The sequence below is a fragment of the Paraphaeosphaeria sporulosa genome, assembly GCF_001642045.1.
Source record: "Paraphaeosphaeria sporulosa strain AP3s5-JAC2a unplaced genomic scaffold CC84scaffold_1, whole genome shotgun sequence".
NCBI classification, from domain to species: domain Eukaryota; kingdom Fungi; phylum Ascomycota; class Dothideomycetes; order Pleosporales; family Didymosphaeriaceae; genus Paraphaeosphaeria; species Paraphaeosphaeria sporulosa.
Window position 1 is genome coordinate 2,247,773 of NW_017253360.1, and position 18,443 is coordinate 2,266,215.

The window sequence follows — 18,443 nt, forward strand, 5'->3', positions numbered from 1 at the left end:
GCATGTGAGGGGAGCGCTCTAGCGCAGCGATCAGCTTGGCGGCCGTGGGAGCCGGAACGCGATGGACGGCGCATCTAACAAGGAAAAACGCGCGATCCAACCACCAGCTATCGAGATCTCTTCAGCCATTTGTGACTCCCATCATTCGCTACGTCGCGCGTCCGTTACGTCGTGCGCGTGAGCGTGCAATCTCCCTGCAGCTGATGCGACTTGATGAGCGCGACCCGCCGCCCACATCCGACACATGGTCCGAAGACATCCTCCACAGCGGATAGGCCCCAACCCTGTCTATCCGACGAGCCTCTGAGCACTATCTCGTGTTGCCTCTCGCCAAAGTAGGCCCGGCATGACTCGGCCCAAGGTACCGCCTGGCAAGTTCGCGATGTGTCCGCGTCGACCCACCCCAGTCTAACATCCCACGCCTAGAACAGCGACAGCGCACCGCACAGGCATGCGAAAGCTGCAAGCGCCGTAAACAAAAGGTCCGTCTCTTGCTCAAATCCCATATTGGCCTCATAAGCGAGCAATTCCCATCCTGTCGGCTTTTGCCGACACCCCTGCCAGCCACTGTACTGTGTAAACCCACCGTCGTACAAGCTGCTCCTCTGCTGTACTGTCTCTGTTTGGCCCACTCAGCTCCCGGAAATCATCTTCCACCCATGGCTCGATCTTCTTGCTCCACTTGTTGTTTGCGCCTTCTCTTAGATCCAAGCCCCCCTCCGCCTGTTCGAGTAGTGACCGCAGATCACAATGCTTCATACCCACCCAGCTTGTACGACAGTCTAAATCCTTCTCTTTTCACTGTAACTTGGGATGGCATTGCCGCCATCCCATTGGCTTTGTCCTTCCGTACCCTTTTACGTTGAACCCGCCGCGGCCCGTGGCGTTGATGTTGGGAAACTGATTCGGAAAAGTGCAACGGCCTCTGTCCCTGTAACACGTGCGATAAGGTAATAGCACCTCATTCTGTACGGAACTTCCGCTGACAATTACAGAGGAAATTCACGTGCGTATACACTGAGCGGGACGCGTCTTCGCCCTCTAGTGTCGAACGCCCACCCAAACGGCAAGCTCTCGATGGCGAGCAAGAAAGTTCAGTCGTAAACGACAATTCCTCAGCAAACACTCCCACCAATAGATTGCATACCACGAGCCTCTCTCCAATCGCCCACTCGTTACCACACGTGTCCCCGTCGATTCCGCGGTCAGGCCCTGTCGCATCAGAACCGAGATCTGCACCATCAAGTGTAAGTAACATCGACCTAATCAAAGCGCACACGAGCCATACCATTCCATCCGTGCCCAGTAAAAATTCCCCTAGTACGCAGAATTTACAGCAGTACTGCGCGTTGCTTGCTGCCTGACAATCGCATATCTTCTCAAATCAAGTACATGTTGACTGGTCTCCAAGAGCGACGCTGGGCTGCTATATTCTTCTTCATCTATACCGGCTCTGCGCTCACTTTGGGACTATCGTGCCGTAGCAATTCATCTGATGAGAGTTTTACTGATCTGGTCAAACCCTCAGGCTATCAAGCGCGAAGACAATGCGAATAAAGTACCTGACGAGCGACCATCCGTTGAAGTCGCAGCGACTTCCTTGCCACTAGCATCCGGGTATGTCACTGCAAGTCGTTGACTCTCGCAGTGAGTCCTGCTTACATGTCACCCAATATTCAGGCCGCCATCCGACGAACCGCCGCCGCTTATATCACGCGGCTCTACCATTCAAAGTGGCCAAGACGAAGAGGCCGTAGTTTACTCCCAAACCCGAATGTTGCAAGATCCAACGGGCCGATTGCGTACGTTTGGTTCCATTGTTTACTCATAGACTATCATTCCGCTAATCAGGAATAGTCTATGTCGGGGATTCGGCAACACTTTCGTTCCTGCAGCTTCTCCGGATGATGGTTGAGAATGCTGCTGGACAGTCACCCTTCACCAATGACCCTCGGCGCCATAAGATCGTTGAAGGTCAATTCTCGCTCCCCGCCGGCTTCCGGTAAGCCCTTTGCGCATCGGTTATCCTTGGACACGTTGCTGACTCTGCACATCAGACACACGCATCTTCTACCTGATCACAGAACCGCCCGTGTGCTCGTCGACGCTTTCTTTATCAACACACATGGGCTGCTGCAGATCTTCGAGCGCCCAATGTTCTTGGAGAGGCTCGAAAGCTGTTATTCCGATCCGTTGTCTACCGATCCCTCCTGGCTGTGCATCCTCAACTTGGTCTTCGCCATTGGCTTGACCATGGCCACTCCGCTTTCCGGGAGCTCTGAGGCGCTTATTGTTGACAAGTTAAGGAGCGAGCATCTGGACCGAGCCGAAGTCTTCTACCTCAATGCTAAAAGCTTGAACGACCCAATGACTGGATTCGAAGACCAAGACTTTTGGTCGGTCCAAGCCTTGCTCTTGATGTCTGTGTACATGCTCGCCAAGTCAAAACGAAACACTGCCTTCGCCCTTTTAGGAATGGCGGCCAGATCAGCGCAAGCACTTGGTCTACACCGCGAGGAGACCTTGGTCATCTTTGGGCCTGAGGAGCAAAAAGCACGGAAGAATCTTTGGCGTTCACTTTTTGTCATTGATCGCCTTCTTGCTTGCTTATTGGGTCGCCCGGCGGCAATATCGGAGAGCGATTGCTCAGGCGACAGCCTACGGCCTGCCGAAGCAGCCCCCGACGTGTCAAGTCTAACAGCCAACTTTAACGAAACCGGAGCATTTTCCCTTGAAGCTGCTGTACGAAGCTGCTCTGCCATTGGCTTGATCTTGAATAAGGTCTATCAGCAACGCAAAATTAGTACGCGGCTGGCTCAGGAGATTGCCGATATATGCAAGACCTGGCCGCGAGCCTTACCAGCTGTTCTGCATTGGCGACAAGCGTCCACTGCCACTGCCAGTCAAGGTGTAGCCATTCTGCATGTCAATCTTTTCTACTGCCACTCTATAATCTTGCTAACCCGTCCCTTTTTCCTATACATTCTCAACATGGAGACTCAGCGACAAGTCACTCAAGCTTCGACTGGTGACCGAGCACCACGACCCTACCTTCGTATGGAAAAGTTCAGCGAAGCATGCGTCATCGCCTCGACGCATACCCTCCTCCTGGTACAAAATGCCTTCGATGCTGGATATCTTTCGCGACGAAACCCCGCTGTGATATACTTCCTCTTTGCCGCTGCACTTGTGGTCCTCGCGAACGAGTTCGCCGGCCTATATCGTGTAGAATCTCCTGATGCCTGCATTGCAAACTCAATCACCATCATGAGTTACTGCGCAGAAAGCGACCAACAAGCCAGCCGCTTGGTGTATATCTTGAGCTCTTTCCGGGATGTCGTCGCCCAGCAGCGGGTACGCAAAAAGCAAACCCAGAGCGACGATATGCATCTGCCAAGCATCTCGTCGCAGTTGTATGGGGTGTCTGTGCCCAATCAGCAGACGCCCACTCCAGGTCAGAGTGAGGATGCGCCGAGACTCCATCAGGTCCCGATCCACATTTATCCTGGAATGCAGACCCTCCCACATAGCGATCCGTCAGGGGGTTTGCAGTCGCGTCAGCAGCAGCCTGGTGCGCCTGATTTGTCGGTACATCTCACGCCAATCCAAGTAAGCGCATCGATGAGGTTAAGCATGTATTTCCACTAATTTACTTTGACAGGACTACCAAGCAGCCGGAGCCGGCCGAGACCTGTACACGTTAGACGGCCAATCAAAGCCACCGAGCCTCTCAAACGTTTTCGACCTCTCCGGCCTCGATGCTACTCGTGTTCCAAGCCTCTATTCGGAAGAGAGCGGTGCGGATGAACAAATCGACTTCGACGCGCTCTGGGCATGGCAGAGCAACACTCCCGCCGTGGGATCGCCAAGAAACACAGGTGACGCTGCTGTAAACGGGGCGCTGCCAACGCAGGGAATAGGCGACAACTCAGTTCCGTTGTTTGGAGTGACTTCGCATGACGGAGATTGAGCGGTCGGATCCCGAAGGCTTGTCGTACGGCGTGTGAGCGCGGTTTGTGTGAAGATTCTCTCTCTCCAGTGCTGATGCTGTACTCTCGTTGGGGCATGTCAGCCTGCAATAATAAAACAATCAATAGACGTTCCAGTAAGTCCACCATGCCCATGAACGCGTCGGCAACTAAGCAATAAGGGGCCCCCGTACGGGGTGTTCAGTACCCGTGGTGGGTTTGTGTGAGATGCGTGATAGGCAAAGAGATGTGATGGATCTAATGGGATAATACAAGGAGCTGGCAAGGGAATACAAAGGGCGCTAATCGATGTACTTGTATGGGCGCACTAGGAGTTTTGAGCTCAGCAACGCCTGTGGGATTTTCTGAATTCAGCGCATATCAAACGTATGTAAATCTACTGGACCCATGAAATATGCTGTCTTGCGTGACTTACAGGGCGAATGGTACGAAAATGTTTAGTCATGCTGAGGAAGGAACTTTCCGACAGCGTCGTTGCTTCGGCCTCCGTCAGCATCGAGTCTTGTCACGTCTCACATCGAGCTGCATTCCTTCTCCACACATCAGCGCCACTGACCAAACCTGTCACTTGGGGACAGCTCTCTGTAGTGTGACAATCCCTTGATATCCCCACAGTAAACTGCAAGCCGACTGCAGCCCATGATTCGCCTTGATGCACCGGTTCATTTTAAACCTCTACCTCGTGGCCACTACCCCTTCGACTTTACAACAAAACGGGCCGCAACTCCACCAAAATGCGCGGACCGTGAGGTGCGGTCAGTTATGGCGTGTTCGCGATGGTTACCCCAGACCGGGGTCGCAACCTGTTTCGAGCGCGGAGTGACCGTCTCCGCATGGGAAGCGAGGGCAAAGAAGGTTAGCTCCTACCCCACACAAATGGAACTGCGAAGGGATCGTCCCATGATTTGACCCTCAGCCGGCAAGTTGAGGTTTGAAAATGGTTGGAAGGCGACAGGTATGCCTCCTGTGAATGCTTCCATCAAAGTAAGCTTTAGAGATTATATTAATACGGTGTCAGAGAGGCATACTTGGATGCTCGCGACCATGTATCTGTCTCGCCGCATCGCTAAATTCCGATGGAAGCAAACCCAGCTTACACCTGCATCTGAACCGCATGCCGAGACCGTAGGATGGTCAAAGTATTCGCGGAAAAACTCCCACCACCAAGGTCACCCATCGCACAACCTTCCAAGCCAAGCCTGGGCAACGCTCTGTCGCACGGCTCGAGTTATGCCTAGTATGCCTCCTCGCGATATTGTAGTACCGAGTATATAGACCATGCCTTGCGCTTCTTCGATCAGCATCGGAGTCGGTCCTGTCTTGGACAGATCGCGGAAAACTATACAGCGACAACGGCGTCTTCTTCCCCATCATGGCGCCCACGGTGATTGAAGAAGGTATCATCCAGCAGTTGATCAGGACTGACAAGGTGCGATGGTGGAACAAGCCCAACCTACGGTCGCTGTACCTCCTGCTGGTGCCGTTCTGTCTTTTCATCGAGTCGACGTCTGGTTTTGATTCGTCAATGATGAACGGTATGCAGGCCCTGGAATACTGGAAAGCCTACTTCAACCATCCCAAGGGCGGTCAGCTCGGCTTGCTCGTCGCTTGTTATAACTTGGGCGCCTTGACATCGATCCCGTTCGTTTCTATCGTTTCAGATCACGTCGGCAGAAGATGGAGTATCATCTTCGGGTCAGTCATCATGATCATCGGCTCCATCATGCAGGGGCTGTCTCGCAACCGTAAGTGAGTTTCTCGACGTCTGGCTTCAGACAGTAACAGCTTGCAGTCGCCATGTTCGTCTTCTCTCGCATCTTCCTTGGTCACGGGATCGTTTATGCCATCATTGCAGGTGCCGCTCTCCTTGGCGAGCTGGGCCACCCGAAAGAACGAGCCTTCCTAGGGTCAATGTTTAACGCCTTTTATGGAGTAGGCGCGGTTCTCGGCGCCGGCATTGTTGTCCGCACGATCAACATCCAGAACGACTGGTCGTGGCGTCTTCCGTCCATGCTGCAAGCGCTTCCATCCCTTATCCAGATTGGTTTTGCGTTCACGGTGCCGGAAAGTCCGCGCTGGCTCGTGTCCAAAGATCGCTCCGAGGAGGCGCTCCAGATCTTGATCAAGTTCCACGCGGAAGGCGACGCCTCGAACGAGCTGCCGCATATTGAACTCGCTGAAATTCGAAAGGCCCTGGAGATTGAAAACGAGTCCCGCAAGCGCGGATGGGTCGAGCTGTTCCAGACTCCTGGTATGCGAAGGCGATCCCTGGTCTCCGGTGCTCTGGGCCTCTTTGTGCAATTCTCTGGTAACAGTTTGATTTCCCAATATCTGGTTCCTATCCTCGAAATGATCGGCATCAACGATAGGCAGCAGCAGGTGCGCTACAACGTCGGCAAGGAGGCATGGGGTCTGCTCGTGGGTGTTGTGCTCGCCTCCATCACGCCCAGGTTCCCACGTAGGCGCATGTACCTGCTTTGCGCGTCTTGTCTGTTGCTATGCTACACCGGATGGACTGTAGCACAGGCTCGCAACCGCATCACTGGATCAGTCGAGTCTGGATACGCCGTCTTGGTGTTCATATTCCTGTACAGTCCGGCGTATTGCCTGGGTTACAATGCGCTCACGTACGTGTACATGGTCGAGATCTTCCCGTACTATGTGCGTACCAAAGGCTTGAGTTGGTTCCAGTTCTGGAGCAGGTCTGCGGTTATGTTCAGTAAGAATCCCGCGTGCACATGCATGGCCACATTTTAACAAGTCACAGGCAGCTTCGTCAACCCGATCGGTCTGGCAGACATTGGCTGGAAGTATCTGCTGGTGTACGTGTGCTGGCTCTGCTTCGAAGTCGTGTTCATCTATTTCTTCTTCCCGGAGACGTTTGGCAAGACACTGGAAGAATTGACGTTCTTGTTCGACGACGAGACAGAGAACAAGGAGGCGCTTGCGGCTTCGGCACAGAAAGTGCTGCAAGATCCGACGGTCACCGAGCTTCACGAGTCGGCCGAGAAGAAGGCTTAGTTGGGTGAGCCAGTGGTTTGGACACGGCGTGGGAGCTGGGTAGATGCAGCATCGGCGACGTGTCGAGGAGGCTTGGGCAGAGAGTCTCGGGCGTATATAGCTACAGTCACGACGGTAGGAGGGCAGAGCATTACGAACAATGTGACGATTCGATTGCTATTCTCGTTGCTGGTCCAATCGCATAAATGCCCTTTGACGCCGAATTTCTATTGGGCACCGCCTCCAAGCGCCTTCCCGTTGCAACGACAGGCTCGCCGGCTAAAATGCAAACCGAACGCCTCCCCCGCTAGCGCTCGACCCACCTGCGACACCCCGAGGTTCACCTCTTGGTAACAACAATCGCGCACTTTGTCGTGCACATCCCAGGGCCCACAGTCTCTCGTATTCCGCACCTCGCGCAAAGCCCCCGCCTGTGTCCTACCACGAAGAGAGACATACCCCGCGACTATACAATGGTGTCCACGCGCAACCACCCCACCACGTTCCCGCCGCCCGAGGCCTCGCCCACAAAGTCGCCGCGCAAGTCGCGCACCTCGACGCCGGCGCCCACGGCCTCCGCTTCGTCGCCCAGTCGCGCGGGCCCGAGTGCAGTCGTGGGAAGAAGCGTGCAGGAGCGCGTGGCGGAGACGGCGCAGAACGGGTTCACGGCCATCAGTGGCGATGGGGGGAGGGGGAAGGGCGCATGGAGCCACACCGCGAGCAATGTGACGCTGGCGTGGATCGCCGTGTCGATCCCACTTGTCATCTGTACGTCTCAATCCCCTTTTGCTGCTCGGAGACCGGGTTCAATGGAAACGATGCGTGCTGATACACACCAGGGGACTCCCTCTACATCCTCCTCCGCCCGCACACCATGGCCGGCGGCTTCCTCCAATGGCCCTTCTGGAAACCCTACGAGATCTACGCCGCCATCGATTACGTCTACGGGCAGCCAGGCTGGGACCTAAAAGACGGCTTTGGCGGCGGGCAGGGCGCCGTCAATGTCATTGAAACTATCCTTTACGGGCTGTACATCATGATAGTGTACAACCACGGCGTCAAGGCCGCGGGCGGAAGCGGCGTGCAGATTGGGAGTGGGGTCAAGGGCTGGGCGAGCGGTGGTGTGAGGGTCAGGGGGATTAAGGGGAATACCGCGCTTATCATAGGGTTTACGGCGAGTGTGATGACCTTGAGCAAGACGATACTGTACTGTGAGTTACCCTTTTGATAATAATTCAAAGGTGCAATACTGACGAGATAGACTTGGTCGAGTACTACACCGGGTTCAAGAACACGGCGCACAACGACTGGTTCACGCTGTTTCTGTTCTACGGCGTTATGAAGTAAGTATCGCCTGTTGGACATTGTTGTGAGGGCATTGCTGACACGCGATAGCGGCCTCTGGGTCATTTTCCCAGCGTACATGACCGTAACCTTTGGCTCGGACATCCTCGCGGGCTTGGACGCCGCGGTACAGGATGAGAAGAAGCAAAACTGAAGCATAAACCAACGCCAGACATCTTGCCATCTAATCAATCTCTTTCCCTTCGTCCTTTTCCCCAACTCTAAACTCCAATCCTCTCATACTTTATCAAGTCAAGCCCAGTTCCTCTTCACTTCCTTCGCCCACAGCATCCCCACTTCCATCTCCCTCCCATATTCTCATCTCTCGGTCCAGGTAATTCGTAAATCGCGCGCGGCAGTCCCCCCGGCAACAGCTCAATCTCACTCTCTTCCTCCCCAGGCATCGACATATTTCGCAGTGGGCTCGGTCAATGCACACCGTTGGCGTGGCTGAAGGTCCTTGAGGATGGACTTAGCAGCCGTTCCCTGCTCGGATTGGAAGCGACGCGGAGGACCGGGCGTGCTGATGCAATGTCGTCCGATGGTGAAATGGGCATCGGTACTAGAGTAGTCCTGGGTAGACTTGGTACCGGATACGGTGAATCGCTCATCGCTCTACGCGGGAATGAGGGTGCGCTTGCAGGCGTCAGTGTCGGGGGCTGCGCAGCCTGGCTCTCGGATGTCGTGGCAGGACTTGATGTCTCCTCCTTCGACTGGTAGTACCGCTCTGGTTTGGGGTTGTCCTGGCTAGGTGCAGCTGCCGGCGCACTCGTCACGCCACGAGTCGAGCGATTCCGGACTGAACTCGCGGCCAGTGTGCCGCTCTCGCGGCGCTGGATCGCAGATGGTGTAGTGTCGTCCCAGTCGTCGGGCAGGAGGGTAGCGGACAATCGCTGGCAGTTGTTGATGGAGTCTCTCAGCATTACGGGTGGGGCGGTCGAGGGGCGGCCGGACATGGCGGGTGACGGGATATTTTTTGGTGGTGTGGAAATGGACGTTTGAACGGCTGGACGGTGGTGGTCGCTCGCAATTGGGGTGGTGGACGCGCGGATGGCTGTGTTCACCTTGAGCGTTTTGCTCGGGACTGCTTGCAGGGCCGAAAGCTCTCGGCGGGGACATGTAGGCACGGCGCTTGGGCAAGGTGAATGCGGAATGCCAAGAGCTGACATTGACTGCTTTCAAGTGTGCTTTGACGCATTTGATATATCTGTTCTTTCCTTTTTGAGCAGTTGAAAAAAAATTATTGCGAGATGTACTAGAGCATAGGACTCCGGAGGAGTACCTGCAGTAGAGTATCTGGTCTGAAGGGAATGAAGACATTATACCAAAGGTAGCAAATGTTTCTGTTGGCCATGTGATGTGAGCAAAGAGCTGATCAGCTGTGAACTCAACACAAATGCTAACAAGAATTTCTTGAACCTTCTAGTCTTCGACCTTCACGTTTCCTCCAGCGTCCATGCTATGCTGTGAACCCAGCCAAACTTGTTGGCCGGCCCTGGCCTCAAATCCCAAACTCCAATCGCTATGCCGCAACTGCAGATCCGACGTACTCAATCGCACTTCAACCCTATCCCAGATCCCTCCATCCTCGTCATCACATGACGACACACCTGCACATTCCCCCCTTTCCCCTTTCATTCCCCTTCTGGGAATTCTCCTCAGCCCTCTTCCCCTCACTCACCATCCTCCTCCGCTCCGCCAGCTCCTGCACCCCCATCGCACCCTTGAACGGCCCCTCATCCGCAATTCCCCTCTTTCTCTCCATCTCGTCCCGCCCCGGCGTCGAGAACGTGCTCGCCACGCTGCGCGCCGAGCCATGCCGCGGCAGCTGCGGTTTCTGCGGCGACGTTGCCGCCGTGAGCGGGCGCGAAGGGGATGGCACGTCCGGGCCGACACACTGGGGTTGCTTCTTCCACAGTGGCTGGGGCGGAGTGGTCGGAAGGGGTGATATTGAGTCGGGCTCGTGCTCGTAGTACGTCCTTCCGTGCGTGAAGTAGTCGTTCTCGCGCCGGGGAGCGGGTCTCGTGGGATCGAGAGCGATAGCCGCTGCGTGCTGCGAGACGGGCGAGTGAGCCTGGCTCTGGCTCTGGACATGCGGCGCAAACGGGTCCTCGGTCGGAAAGAGCGTGAACTCGCGCAGCCGCGCTCTCTCATCCTCTGGTCCTGGCACCGGTCCTGGCACTGGAGGTTGCACCCGCGTGGGAGCTGCTGGCATCGCGAGACGTGCGCACGCAGCGTGGCTCTCGCTTGCCGCTGCGACGACCTGCGCGCCTGGAGTCGCGAGGCTGGAAGACAGCAGCGTGCGGTGCTGGCGCGGAGCGCCCAGCTTGGGGGGTGAAAACCGGCCGGCCTTTCTACGCTTGAGGTGGCCCACGGCTTTGCTGCGTCCAGGTGCTGGGACGGGGATGCGCGAGGGTGTTATGCGTCGGCTGCGATTTGGACTTGGACGATGGTCACTAGGTGAATTCACGGAGCGCGTGCGGGACACGTGGCCTTGGGCGTCGTCGTCATGCTCGGCTTGTTGTACTTGCAGTGTGCAGTTAGCTTCGGGACATGTGCAGTGCTGTTATGCATCTGAAGTGGTGGTTATGCGTTCGATGTAGGTCGTTCGCGCAACTGCCTAATCGGGCGTATCGCGGGGTACACTCGGTCTTGGACTTACTACCTGACACCAGCGTTCCGTCTTCTACACTTCGAAGTCGGCGATGGTTTAGGGACTGCGTGCGTGTGTGGTGGCAGGGCGTCGAATGCGTGGCGTAGCCTTGGGAGAGGGCCTCGGAGAGGGAGTCGGGCGACGGAGTTACGCGCCGGATAGTAGAACTCATGCTGTATGAGCTTACTGGACGCTTTGGCGAGTGCGAGGGTGTGTATGGTCCGAGGTGTTTTATCATAGCTTGGATGCTCTGGCTTGTTGCGACCAGTCGACGAGTGGGAGGCAGATTGGGATGCTGTCTTTGGTCAGGTCCGCACTTGGAGTGCTTAATTTGCAGGTGCTAAAAGCTCGTGTCAGAAGTATTTTGGGGCAGGAAAGACTTTGAAAGGCGCAGAAGCTGAACGGTGGTTGGGCTGCCAGTGAAGATAGAGCCGTTGAGTGCCCCGGCCCGTTGCTATGGCAAGTCAAGTTTTTTAACCTCACTCCGTAAAGCTGAACGGGCGTCACCATCAGCAACTGCTACAACGTGGCAGAGTGCATGTTAAGAATTCAAATGTGCGCGAAACGGCATCGTTCAGTGCCTGTGTACGATTGCGGGCGGGCATTGACACATCAACTAAATTGTACAATTTCAACCTACCGGTAACTTGAAAACATATCTGATACAGATCCAGCAAGCTTTTTCTCACTAAATGTCGCTCCCTGGCCACTACCTCTGGTAGCTTCACTCGACCTGGCCCCCGCTGAATACATCGTTCCATTCCATAACTCGTTTGTTAGCTCTTCGACGGGTGCTTTTATCTGCAGTATTGTAGCCAGATATGTATCTGCAAATGTTGTCCTGGGATCGATTATATTTCCTTCCGCGATGGCTGCGCTGATGGACGCCCTGGGCTGGCGCGCTGATGGGAACGTATATGGGAATGTGCTCGGGCTCTCTATGCCTACGAGATTTTAGAAGGCACATCTTTGGTAGTTTCTGTCCGAGGCGAATATATTTCTGAGTAACGGTAATCGATAATAGCGGCTCTGAAGGACAGGAGCAGTGTGCAAATAGGGGTGAGAGGTCAGAACGATGTAGGTGGAATCACACAAATTTTCATACGTAGGCGCATGCGCTGGCGTGGCAGTGATGCTATCTAGCTACTGTGATGGAGTGATGTGGCGCTATTCATTCCTTTTACGGTGTCACTTCATCGAACGTTAGTATGGCCAACGAACAGGACTTTAATTGCAGACATTGGAAGAACGATAGATAAGAAGTTGGACCAATCCATTCTCAATTCGCATAAGGTTTATAGTAAGCTCCTGAGAGACACACTAGCATGTGCAATGACGCTGTGTATCCCCAGAAGATTAAGCACTGACTGTGTCGCTGCAGATAGCAGCGGTGAGAAAACCCTTGAGGTAGCATGTCCCCAGATCATCAAAATTCCGGTTGCGTTTCCAGCTTACGGCAGCACAATCCAACCCGCAGCGGGTGATGCAGCTCGAGAAGGGCTCATTGCGTGTCGCGTTTCCGCTATCGCCGCCGTAGAAGTCGCTGTTACACCGGACAGTGAACTTTCTATAGGTGGTTCCAACTTCGTAGGTGCAGTTGTCGTATCTTGCGAGTGTAAGGAGTAGCATAGACGAATGGATGTTGAAGTAACGTCTACCTCGTCTTGGAAGCACTGCACAAAGTCATGGAACATTTCCGTGCTGTTTGAGCAGCGATCGGTTTAGAAGTGGCGTTCTGCGATGCGGTAATCACCGATTGTCTTAGAACTATCAACGCGGTGGTCAAGCAAATTGAGGGTTCAAAGACTACTTCGGTGTTTCGGTCACACGGATTGTTCAGAGCAGTAGCCCCGATGGCTCAGTTCTCCCACTCGCGGCGCGGTAAACGCAGAGCCATTCAGCATCGCCCCTACCATGAGTAGGGAAACGTTCAACATCAAGTACCGATCAGATGCACCGTGGTGTGGAGAGGCAGAAAAGAAATAGCATTTGCGGTTGTGATGTGAGATGTGGGTAAATGGAAGACAGGGCATTCTGAACATCCTCTCGCTTCTGAGCGTTCGACATACACTGGTGTCAATGATGCGGTTTTGCTCACGGTGAACAGTGTCCAGAGTTCGAGGGTTGATTATACCTTCTGCGAGGATCGCCCTCCAGGTCAGTCTTCCCCTTACCATGGCAGCGGAAATGTCGACCCCACTGCCCGCTGTCTTCCACACACTACAACAAACAACGCAATACTAACGGCGGGCTGAGCCCACTCTGTAGTACTCTTCAAATTTCCACAACTTGAAACTCTATAACCAAAACCTGAAACTCTATAACCGAACTCCAGTCACGATTCATGGAGCACACGTTCTTTGGCTTCAATATATTACTTCTATTCTTGACGCTGTCGACGCTATTGACGTTAGTACACTCATGCAGGCTCCTCAACATTCCAGCCCACACTAGATCGTGCATTAGAACCAACTAACGCTAGTGAAAGCCACACTACTGCAGGTACCGAAACTGCCGGCCACGAGCTAGAGCAGGCTTGTGATCTGCAACCTACCTCGACCGATAAACTTACATCACGATGCAGCAACTAGCCTCCTCCTTTTCAACCGTCCTCTTCTGCAGCTTCTTTAGGCCGAGGTACTTGGGCTCAACTGGCGGGGGCTGAGGCAGCGTTGCGCGGAGATTGACGGTTTGCTTGACTTGCAGCGCCATCATGTCCGCTCTGAACTGAGCATCCCGCTTTGAAGCCCGTTCCTGCGGGAAGAGCGAGTACGTTGGTTGTGGACGTCGATATGGAGCAAGCGGAGGACCTCCCTGGCGCAGTTGCGATGGATCGCGGAGGTTGACCGTCTGACGAGGGCGGTCTGCAATCGCCTCCACTCTAAAGTCATTGCCCTGCTGTGTTTGCGCTTCATGTTGCGTATGAGGGCGCAGATGCGAACGCGAAAAGTTCTTTGACGCATGCGCGCTCATGTTGGGATTACGCGTCATCTCGTTTGCTCAACTGTTTCTACGAGGTTACCTCAAAGATTGCTGAGCAGCTTTTATGCACATGATCGACTGGACTGGATGCATTGTTAAGAGCATTGTCTACCGTACAGTGAGAAAAGGCCATGTTTTCTTTTTGGAACACCGCGAAGGCAGGTACTGAACAAAGACCTTTTGTAGACTTTCACATGACTGCACACTTGCCACCCAGTTTTTCGCGCTCTTCGTAGTAGATTATGTTCCTTGTATGATTCCGTGGCGCTGGTGGTATTAGGTTGTAATCACGGGCATCAGAGCGGGAGTCTCTAGAATCCCCACCATGTCCGCAATCATCGCGTTGGTCAATTGAGAGAGGCTTCTTTTTTTTTTCTTTTTTCTGATGAAGACACGTCGGCAGACAAATGTGTTTGGAGTTCTCAAGGCCGGGCTTCGTGAAGATGATGCTCAACGAATACGATTGTGCAGCTCGAAGAAAAGTATATCTGATTTGAGTTTGTCAACAGTGTGAACATGGCCGATATAATTAGTTGGCGTTTGGTCGCACAGTCACCCTCAGTTTTCACGCAATAGTCATCGCACTGCTGTCAGGACGATATGATCCCGGAAACTTGTGGCTCACACAAACAAAAGAGCTCGCTGTAGCTGTCCGTCACATCGTAAAAGCCCGAAACTTCGAAACGACCCCAAGTTACACATAACAACTTAGTTTCTTCTTCTTTGTCGTGTCGGGACTCCAACTGCTCTCGACCGTGGTTGGCTGTCCTTCGGATTTCGGCTCCTCGAACACCGGGGATATTCGACCCATGCAAGACTCACGATAACGGATGTTTAAGAGAGCAGAGTTCCTCTTGGACCCCGGCTGCTTCGCGTACATTTCCGAATCCTGCATTTCTGGCAAAGGTTTCTTGGGAATTGGTGGTAACGGCTTGTTCAGATTATCGTTATCGGGATTATGACAAGGCTCTTCAGGAATTAAGCTGAGTGTGGGTCGGCGTTCGCATCTGAGGCTGCGCCTGGGGCCTGAGGGCCTGTTCACGGAGGAAAGGCTTTAAGGAACGGCGACTTGAAGGAAGGCGATATGCTACACATAGCAATGTGCGCTTTGTCACGAGTACAACAAAATTAAACAAAGGTTGAAACATGAGTAAAGGCGAGACAATGAGACGTGTAAGATTGCGCATTGTCTGAAGGGTCTCATACAAGAGTCGGTTCAGCGAATCCTAACATTTGGCGCAGATGACCAACGTGAATCTGCTCAGTGACTGAACGGAGCTTGCCATGAATTGAATCAACGTTGTCTTAGTGAATTAAGAGTGCGTATCACGGATTCGCTACTGCTTGGCCGGCTTTTGCATTTGGGTTTAAATTCACAAACATAGCAGGCATTATGGAAGCTGCACACAGCATAGTTTGGGGTCAGCTCTGCTCTCTTCAGTGTGCCAAGCTTACTCACACATGATCATGGACACCTGAAAAAGTGTCATGTTCAGACTCTAGACACTCACAGTAGCTTGAGTAACCCATTCTTAACGGCTGAAACTCCGGAACGCGACGAGGAAGCTGAGATGCGGCCTTCGAGCTCCCCCGAGGCATGCGTATACTACATCCGAGTCTGGAAAAGAATCTTGGATTTTTGAACTTCACTTTAGATTCCTAAAGTCACTTAACCTATGACACTTTGGGTTCGCTTCGAGCTTAATATTCGACCACATTTCTCGGCGAATCTCACAGGAGAAGATTGCTACAGAAGCCTCGGTGTGACGATTTTAGGACCGTAGGTATCGTGCAATGGAAAATATTGAAGGTTCACTGAAGTTGTATTACTGTGATTCTAACTAAATTATATAGCCATAGTGAGGCGATCGTCAGGGGAGTTGGCTTATTCAGAGTTTCCTGATTTAGCAGCTGAATTATAACGATTGTCGCGATCCTCAGAAGTCCATGAGAACTCGGTCCGAATAGGATCGATAGTAACGTAGATTGAACTGCAACACTCGGTCTTCGCTCGTGTTTGTTTCTCCTGTCTACAACGTAAAGTACACTAGATTCCAAATGTTCGCGCGGAGCGATTCTCTGACAACTCCAGCCCAGGAGCACCCAGAGACGCTGTATCCAATGCCGTAACACCGTAACGCCTTCCATTATTCCCCAATCCAGTATGTATCGTACAATAGTAGAATCAGCCGGTGTCCATATGAGTGTCTTGTGTGTGCGCAGCAGCGAATGCGGTGTAGGTCTGTAAGAGGTCGGCAGGTTCGGAAAAGAAGTCGCAGGGAGGTAGAGTCGCAACAGCCAAAAGGTTTATATCCAAAAGAAACGCCAATGCGATGCAGCCGCCAACGCCAATCAAGAAATTGAGGACAAGTCCGGGTATCTAAGTCGCAAATCTTTTTCACCAGCCCTCATCCTTTTGGTTCTTGCCCTCGTCGTTCTTCAGCGCCTGCTTTTCTTCGTTGGTCAGCTCGATCATCTCGGCGCCTTGCAGTCGGTAGTTGCCCTTAGCATTGACTACGTGGTCTCCGCCGGATTTGTGATAGAGTTGGTGCAATCTCGGTACAAAGTACTGCATGACTTGGTCGCTGAGCGCTTTCGAGACAAGGCCCTTATTCACCCAGTAGTGGCGCACAAAGGTTCCTTTGCAGCCACCGCGATTCTCGGCTTCGGGCGCGCCATTCGCCTCTACGCAGGGCAGTACTTTCACGTCCTCGGGGCGGTCGAAGTCGTAGCGGACGTAGTTGCCGAACGCGGCCTGCTCGTGAAACATCTCGAGCTTCCACTTCGCGCAGCCCTGGTAGCGTCCTTCATCAGGGCACTCGGCCCACACTTTGAACATCTCCTGCGTGCGTTCGCTCTGCTGCGCAATGACGAAGCCGGTGTTGAGGTAGCGATTGCCTCGTGAGTCGTAGTTCTGCGGCTCGTCGGGGTCGAGCGACATCATGATGAGGGTCTCCTTGGTCAGGTTCCAGTAGTTGAGTAGCCACTCGAGCGGAAGGTGCGGAAAGTGGAGCATAACGTCCGAGTCCATGAAAAGAATGTAGTCGTGAGTCTTTAGGGCCTCCTTCATCACAGGTACCTTGACCCAGGTACCCCAGCGGTCCTCGTAGTCGGGAGCGCGTACGAACTTGTAGTCGTAACCGTGGATCATGGCATAGGTATAGTGGCTCAGCATGCCGGCTGATAAGGCTCGAATGCCTTCCCCGCCCTTCCACACAAGCTCATCATCCATGAGCTGGCCCGGCTTATTCAAAGGCCGGCTATCAATGTCCAGAACCAAGACCTTCTTCCCCAATTTTTGCTTGAAGCGCGGTTCGCCGTGCAGGCGGTACACCTGTCCTTCGTCGTCGGTAAAATTTGCGGCGGCGACCGGGTGTAATATCGGCTCGTAGAGGGCTTTGATAACGGCAGCCATGGACGTATCGCCATCGGGGATGGATACATTGTGCTGGTAAGGGTACCTGGTGCGTAGTTAGGTTCTGAGCTATTCAGGACATAGAGCTATATAAAACGTACTGCGAGCCCTTATACGAAGGTATCGCACTTGGTTCAAGTGCGATATAGACGAAGGCGCACAGCATCGGGATCAAGGCGATCAGAAGGATGCGTCGCCATCGCGCATGAGGCCCGGAGGCTATGTTGGCTAGCGAGGTGTAGGCATAGTTGGTGTTCGCAGACATGGCATGCGTAAAGGAATGGTGGCGCGGATCCGAGGGCTGGGTAGCGGTTCCTAGGGGACGGATGAGGTCGGCTTCTGTGTCGTTCGGCCAGATGTGAACGTGGCTTGGGGAATGCCCTGGCTGCGCGGAATGCCCTGGCTGCGCGGAATGCCCTGGCTGCGCGGAAGGAGCTGCGGACGAAGGCGGAACGCGCAATCAGAAACCCAACAACAAAATAGGTAGCAGTAGAAGAGAAACAACACAAGAAGAGAACGAGCGAGGTGTAGATCTGGAGAATCAGCAGTTGAGTATGGCGGAGCCGCGTCGGCAGGCTCAGCTAAGCTCAAGGCGCGTCGGAGGGCGCTCGCTCAGACGCCCCGGCGACTAGCCTTGAGCCACAGCCGCACCGCGCAACGGTCCCCGCATGCAAATGACCCTTTGCGGCAGATCGCATACCGCATTGGACAGCATCGCGCAACATAGGGAGATTGGTGATGGACACTTTGTGTTTGTGTGCGATATAAAGGCAATAACATGGGGTCCAGTGCCCTGCACATGCGATATGCGGCAGTTGAATCTCACAATTAAGCGAGCGATCCTGCGCCATCGAATCCTTCGTTTTCGTCCGGTTGCTGCGACCAGGGGGTTACGTCAGGCACTGCGCGGCCCAGTCGTTTTCGTGCATCTGCTATCACCGTACACGCTGCTCCACCTTGTGGTCATCGCTGTCAACCTTGTAGTTTCAGAGACGTCGCTGATCCGGGTAGGTGATGCAGGGTCAACCGCTGGTTACTTCCGTCTGTCTGGTACGTGGCA

General features: G+C 53.8%; 7 protein-coding genes across 7 annotated transcripts; 4 read left to right on the forward strand and 3 right to left on the reverse strand.

The window, feature by feature from the left end:
* Positions 1 to 22: 22 nt before the first annotated feature.
* Positions 23 to 914, forward strand: CC84DRAFT_62514 (uncharacterized protein). Its single transcript, XM_018186932.1, has 2 exons — positions 23 to 371; positions 427 to 914. Exons 1-2 carry the CDS (start codon positions 347 to 349, stop codon positions 864 to 866), a joined length of 465 nt encoding a protein of 154 aa, XP_018042312.1. The 5' UTR covers positions 23 to 346; the 3' UTR covers positions 867 to 914.
* A 581-nt stretch (positions 915 to 1,495) lies between these two features.
* Positions 1,496 to 3,970, forward strand: CC84DRAFT_1211569 (uncharacterized protein; the record flags this gene model as incomplete). Its single annotated transcript, XM_018182387.1, has 5 exons — positions 1,496 to 1,617; positions 1,681 to 1,802; positions 1,858 to 2,002; positions 2,058 to 3,609; positions 3,662 to 3,970. The coding sequence occupies 5 exons, from the start codon at positions 1,496 to 1,498 to the stop codon at positions 3,968 to 3,970; spliced, it is 2,250 nt and encodes a 749-aa protein (XP_018042313.1).
* Positions 3,971 to 5,361: 1,391 nt separating this feature from the next.
* CC84DRAFT_1182760 (hexose transporter-like protein) lies at positions 5,362 to 7,010 on the forward strand (the record flags this gene model as incomplete). The annotated part of the gene is made up of 3 exons (XM_018180643.1): positions 5,362 to 5,734; positions 5,782 to 6,708; positions 6,757 to 7,010. The coding sequence occupies 3 exons, from the start codon at positions 5,362 to 5,364 to the stop codon at positions 7,008 to 7,010; spliced, it is 1,554 nt and encodes a 517-aa protein (XP_018042314.1).
* Positions 7,011 to 7,462: 452 nt separating this feature from the next.
* CC84DRAFT_1182761 (uncharacterized protein) lies at positions 7,463 to 8,487 on the forward strand (the record flags this gene model as incomplete). The annotated part of the gene is made up of 4 exons (XM_018180644.1): positions 7,463 to 7,757; positions 7,829 to 8,200; positions 8,251 to 8,332; positions 8,385 to 8,487. 4 exons carry the CDS (start codon positions 7,463 to 7,465, stop codon positions 8,485 to 8,487), a joined length of 852 nt encoding a protein of 283 aa, XP_018042315.1.
* A 28-nt stretch (positions 8,488 to 8,515) lies between these two features.
* On the reverse strand, positions 8,516 to 9,715 carry CC84DRAFT_62467 (uncharacterized protein). The gene has a single exon (XM_018186931.1). It carries the CDS (start codon positions 9,500 to 9,502, stop codon positions 8,762 to 8,764), a length of 741 nt encoding a protein of 246 aa, XP_018042316.1. The 5' UTR covers positions 9,503 to 9,715; the 3' UTR covers positions 8,516 to 8,761.
* Positions 9,716 to 9,718: 3 nt separating this feature from the next.
* Positions 9,719 to 11,158, reverse strand: CC84DRAFT_1254315 (uncharacterized protein; the record flags this gene model as incomplete). Its single annotated transcript, XM_018184450.1, has 2 exons — positions 9,719 to 10,859; positions 10,996 to 11,158. 2 exons carry the CDS (start codon positions 11,156 to 11,158, stop codon positions 9,928 to 9,930), a joined length of 1,095 nt encoding a protein of 364 aa, XP_018042317.1. The 3' UTR covers positions 9,719 to 9,927.
* A 5,083-nt stretch (positions 11,159 to 16,241) lies between these two features.
* Positions 16,242 to 17,987, reverse strand: CC84DRAFT_62598 (uncharacterized protein). The gene is made up of 2 exons (XM_018186933.1): positions 17,485 to 17,987; positions 16,242 to 17,429 (listed from the first exon to the last, which is right to left on the reverse strand). The coding sequence occupies exons 1-2, from the start codon at positions 17,646 to 17,648 to the stop codon at positions 16,367 to 16,369; spliced, it is 1,227 nt and encodes a 408-aa protein (XP_018042318.1). The 5' UTR covers positions 17,649 to 17,987; the 3' UTR covers positions 16,242 to 16,366.
* Between the last annotated feature and the right edge of the window lie 456 nt (positions 17,988 to 18,443).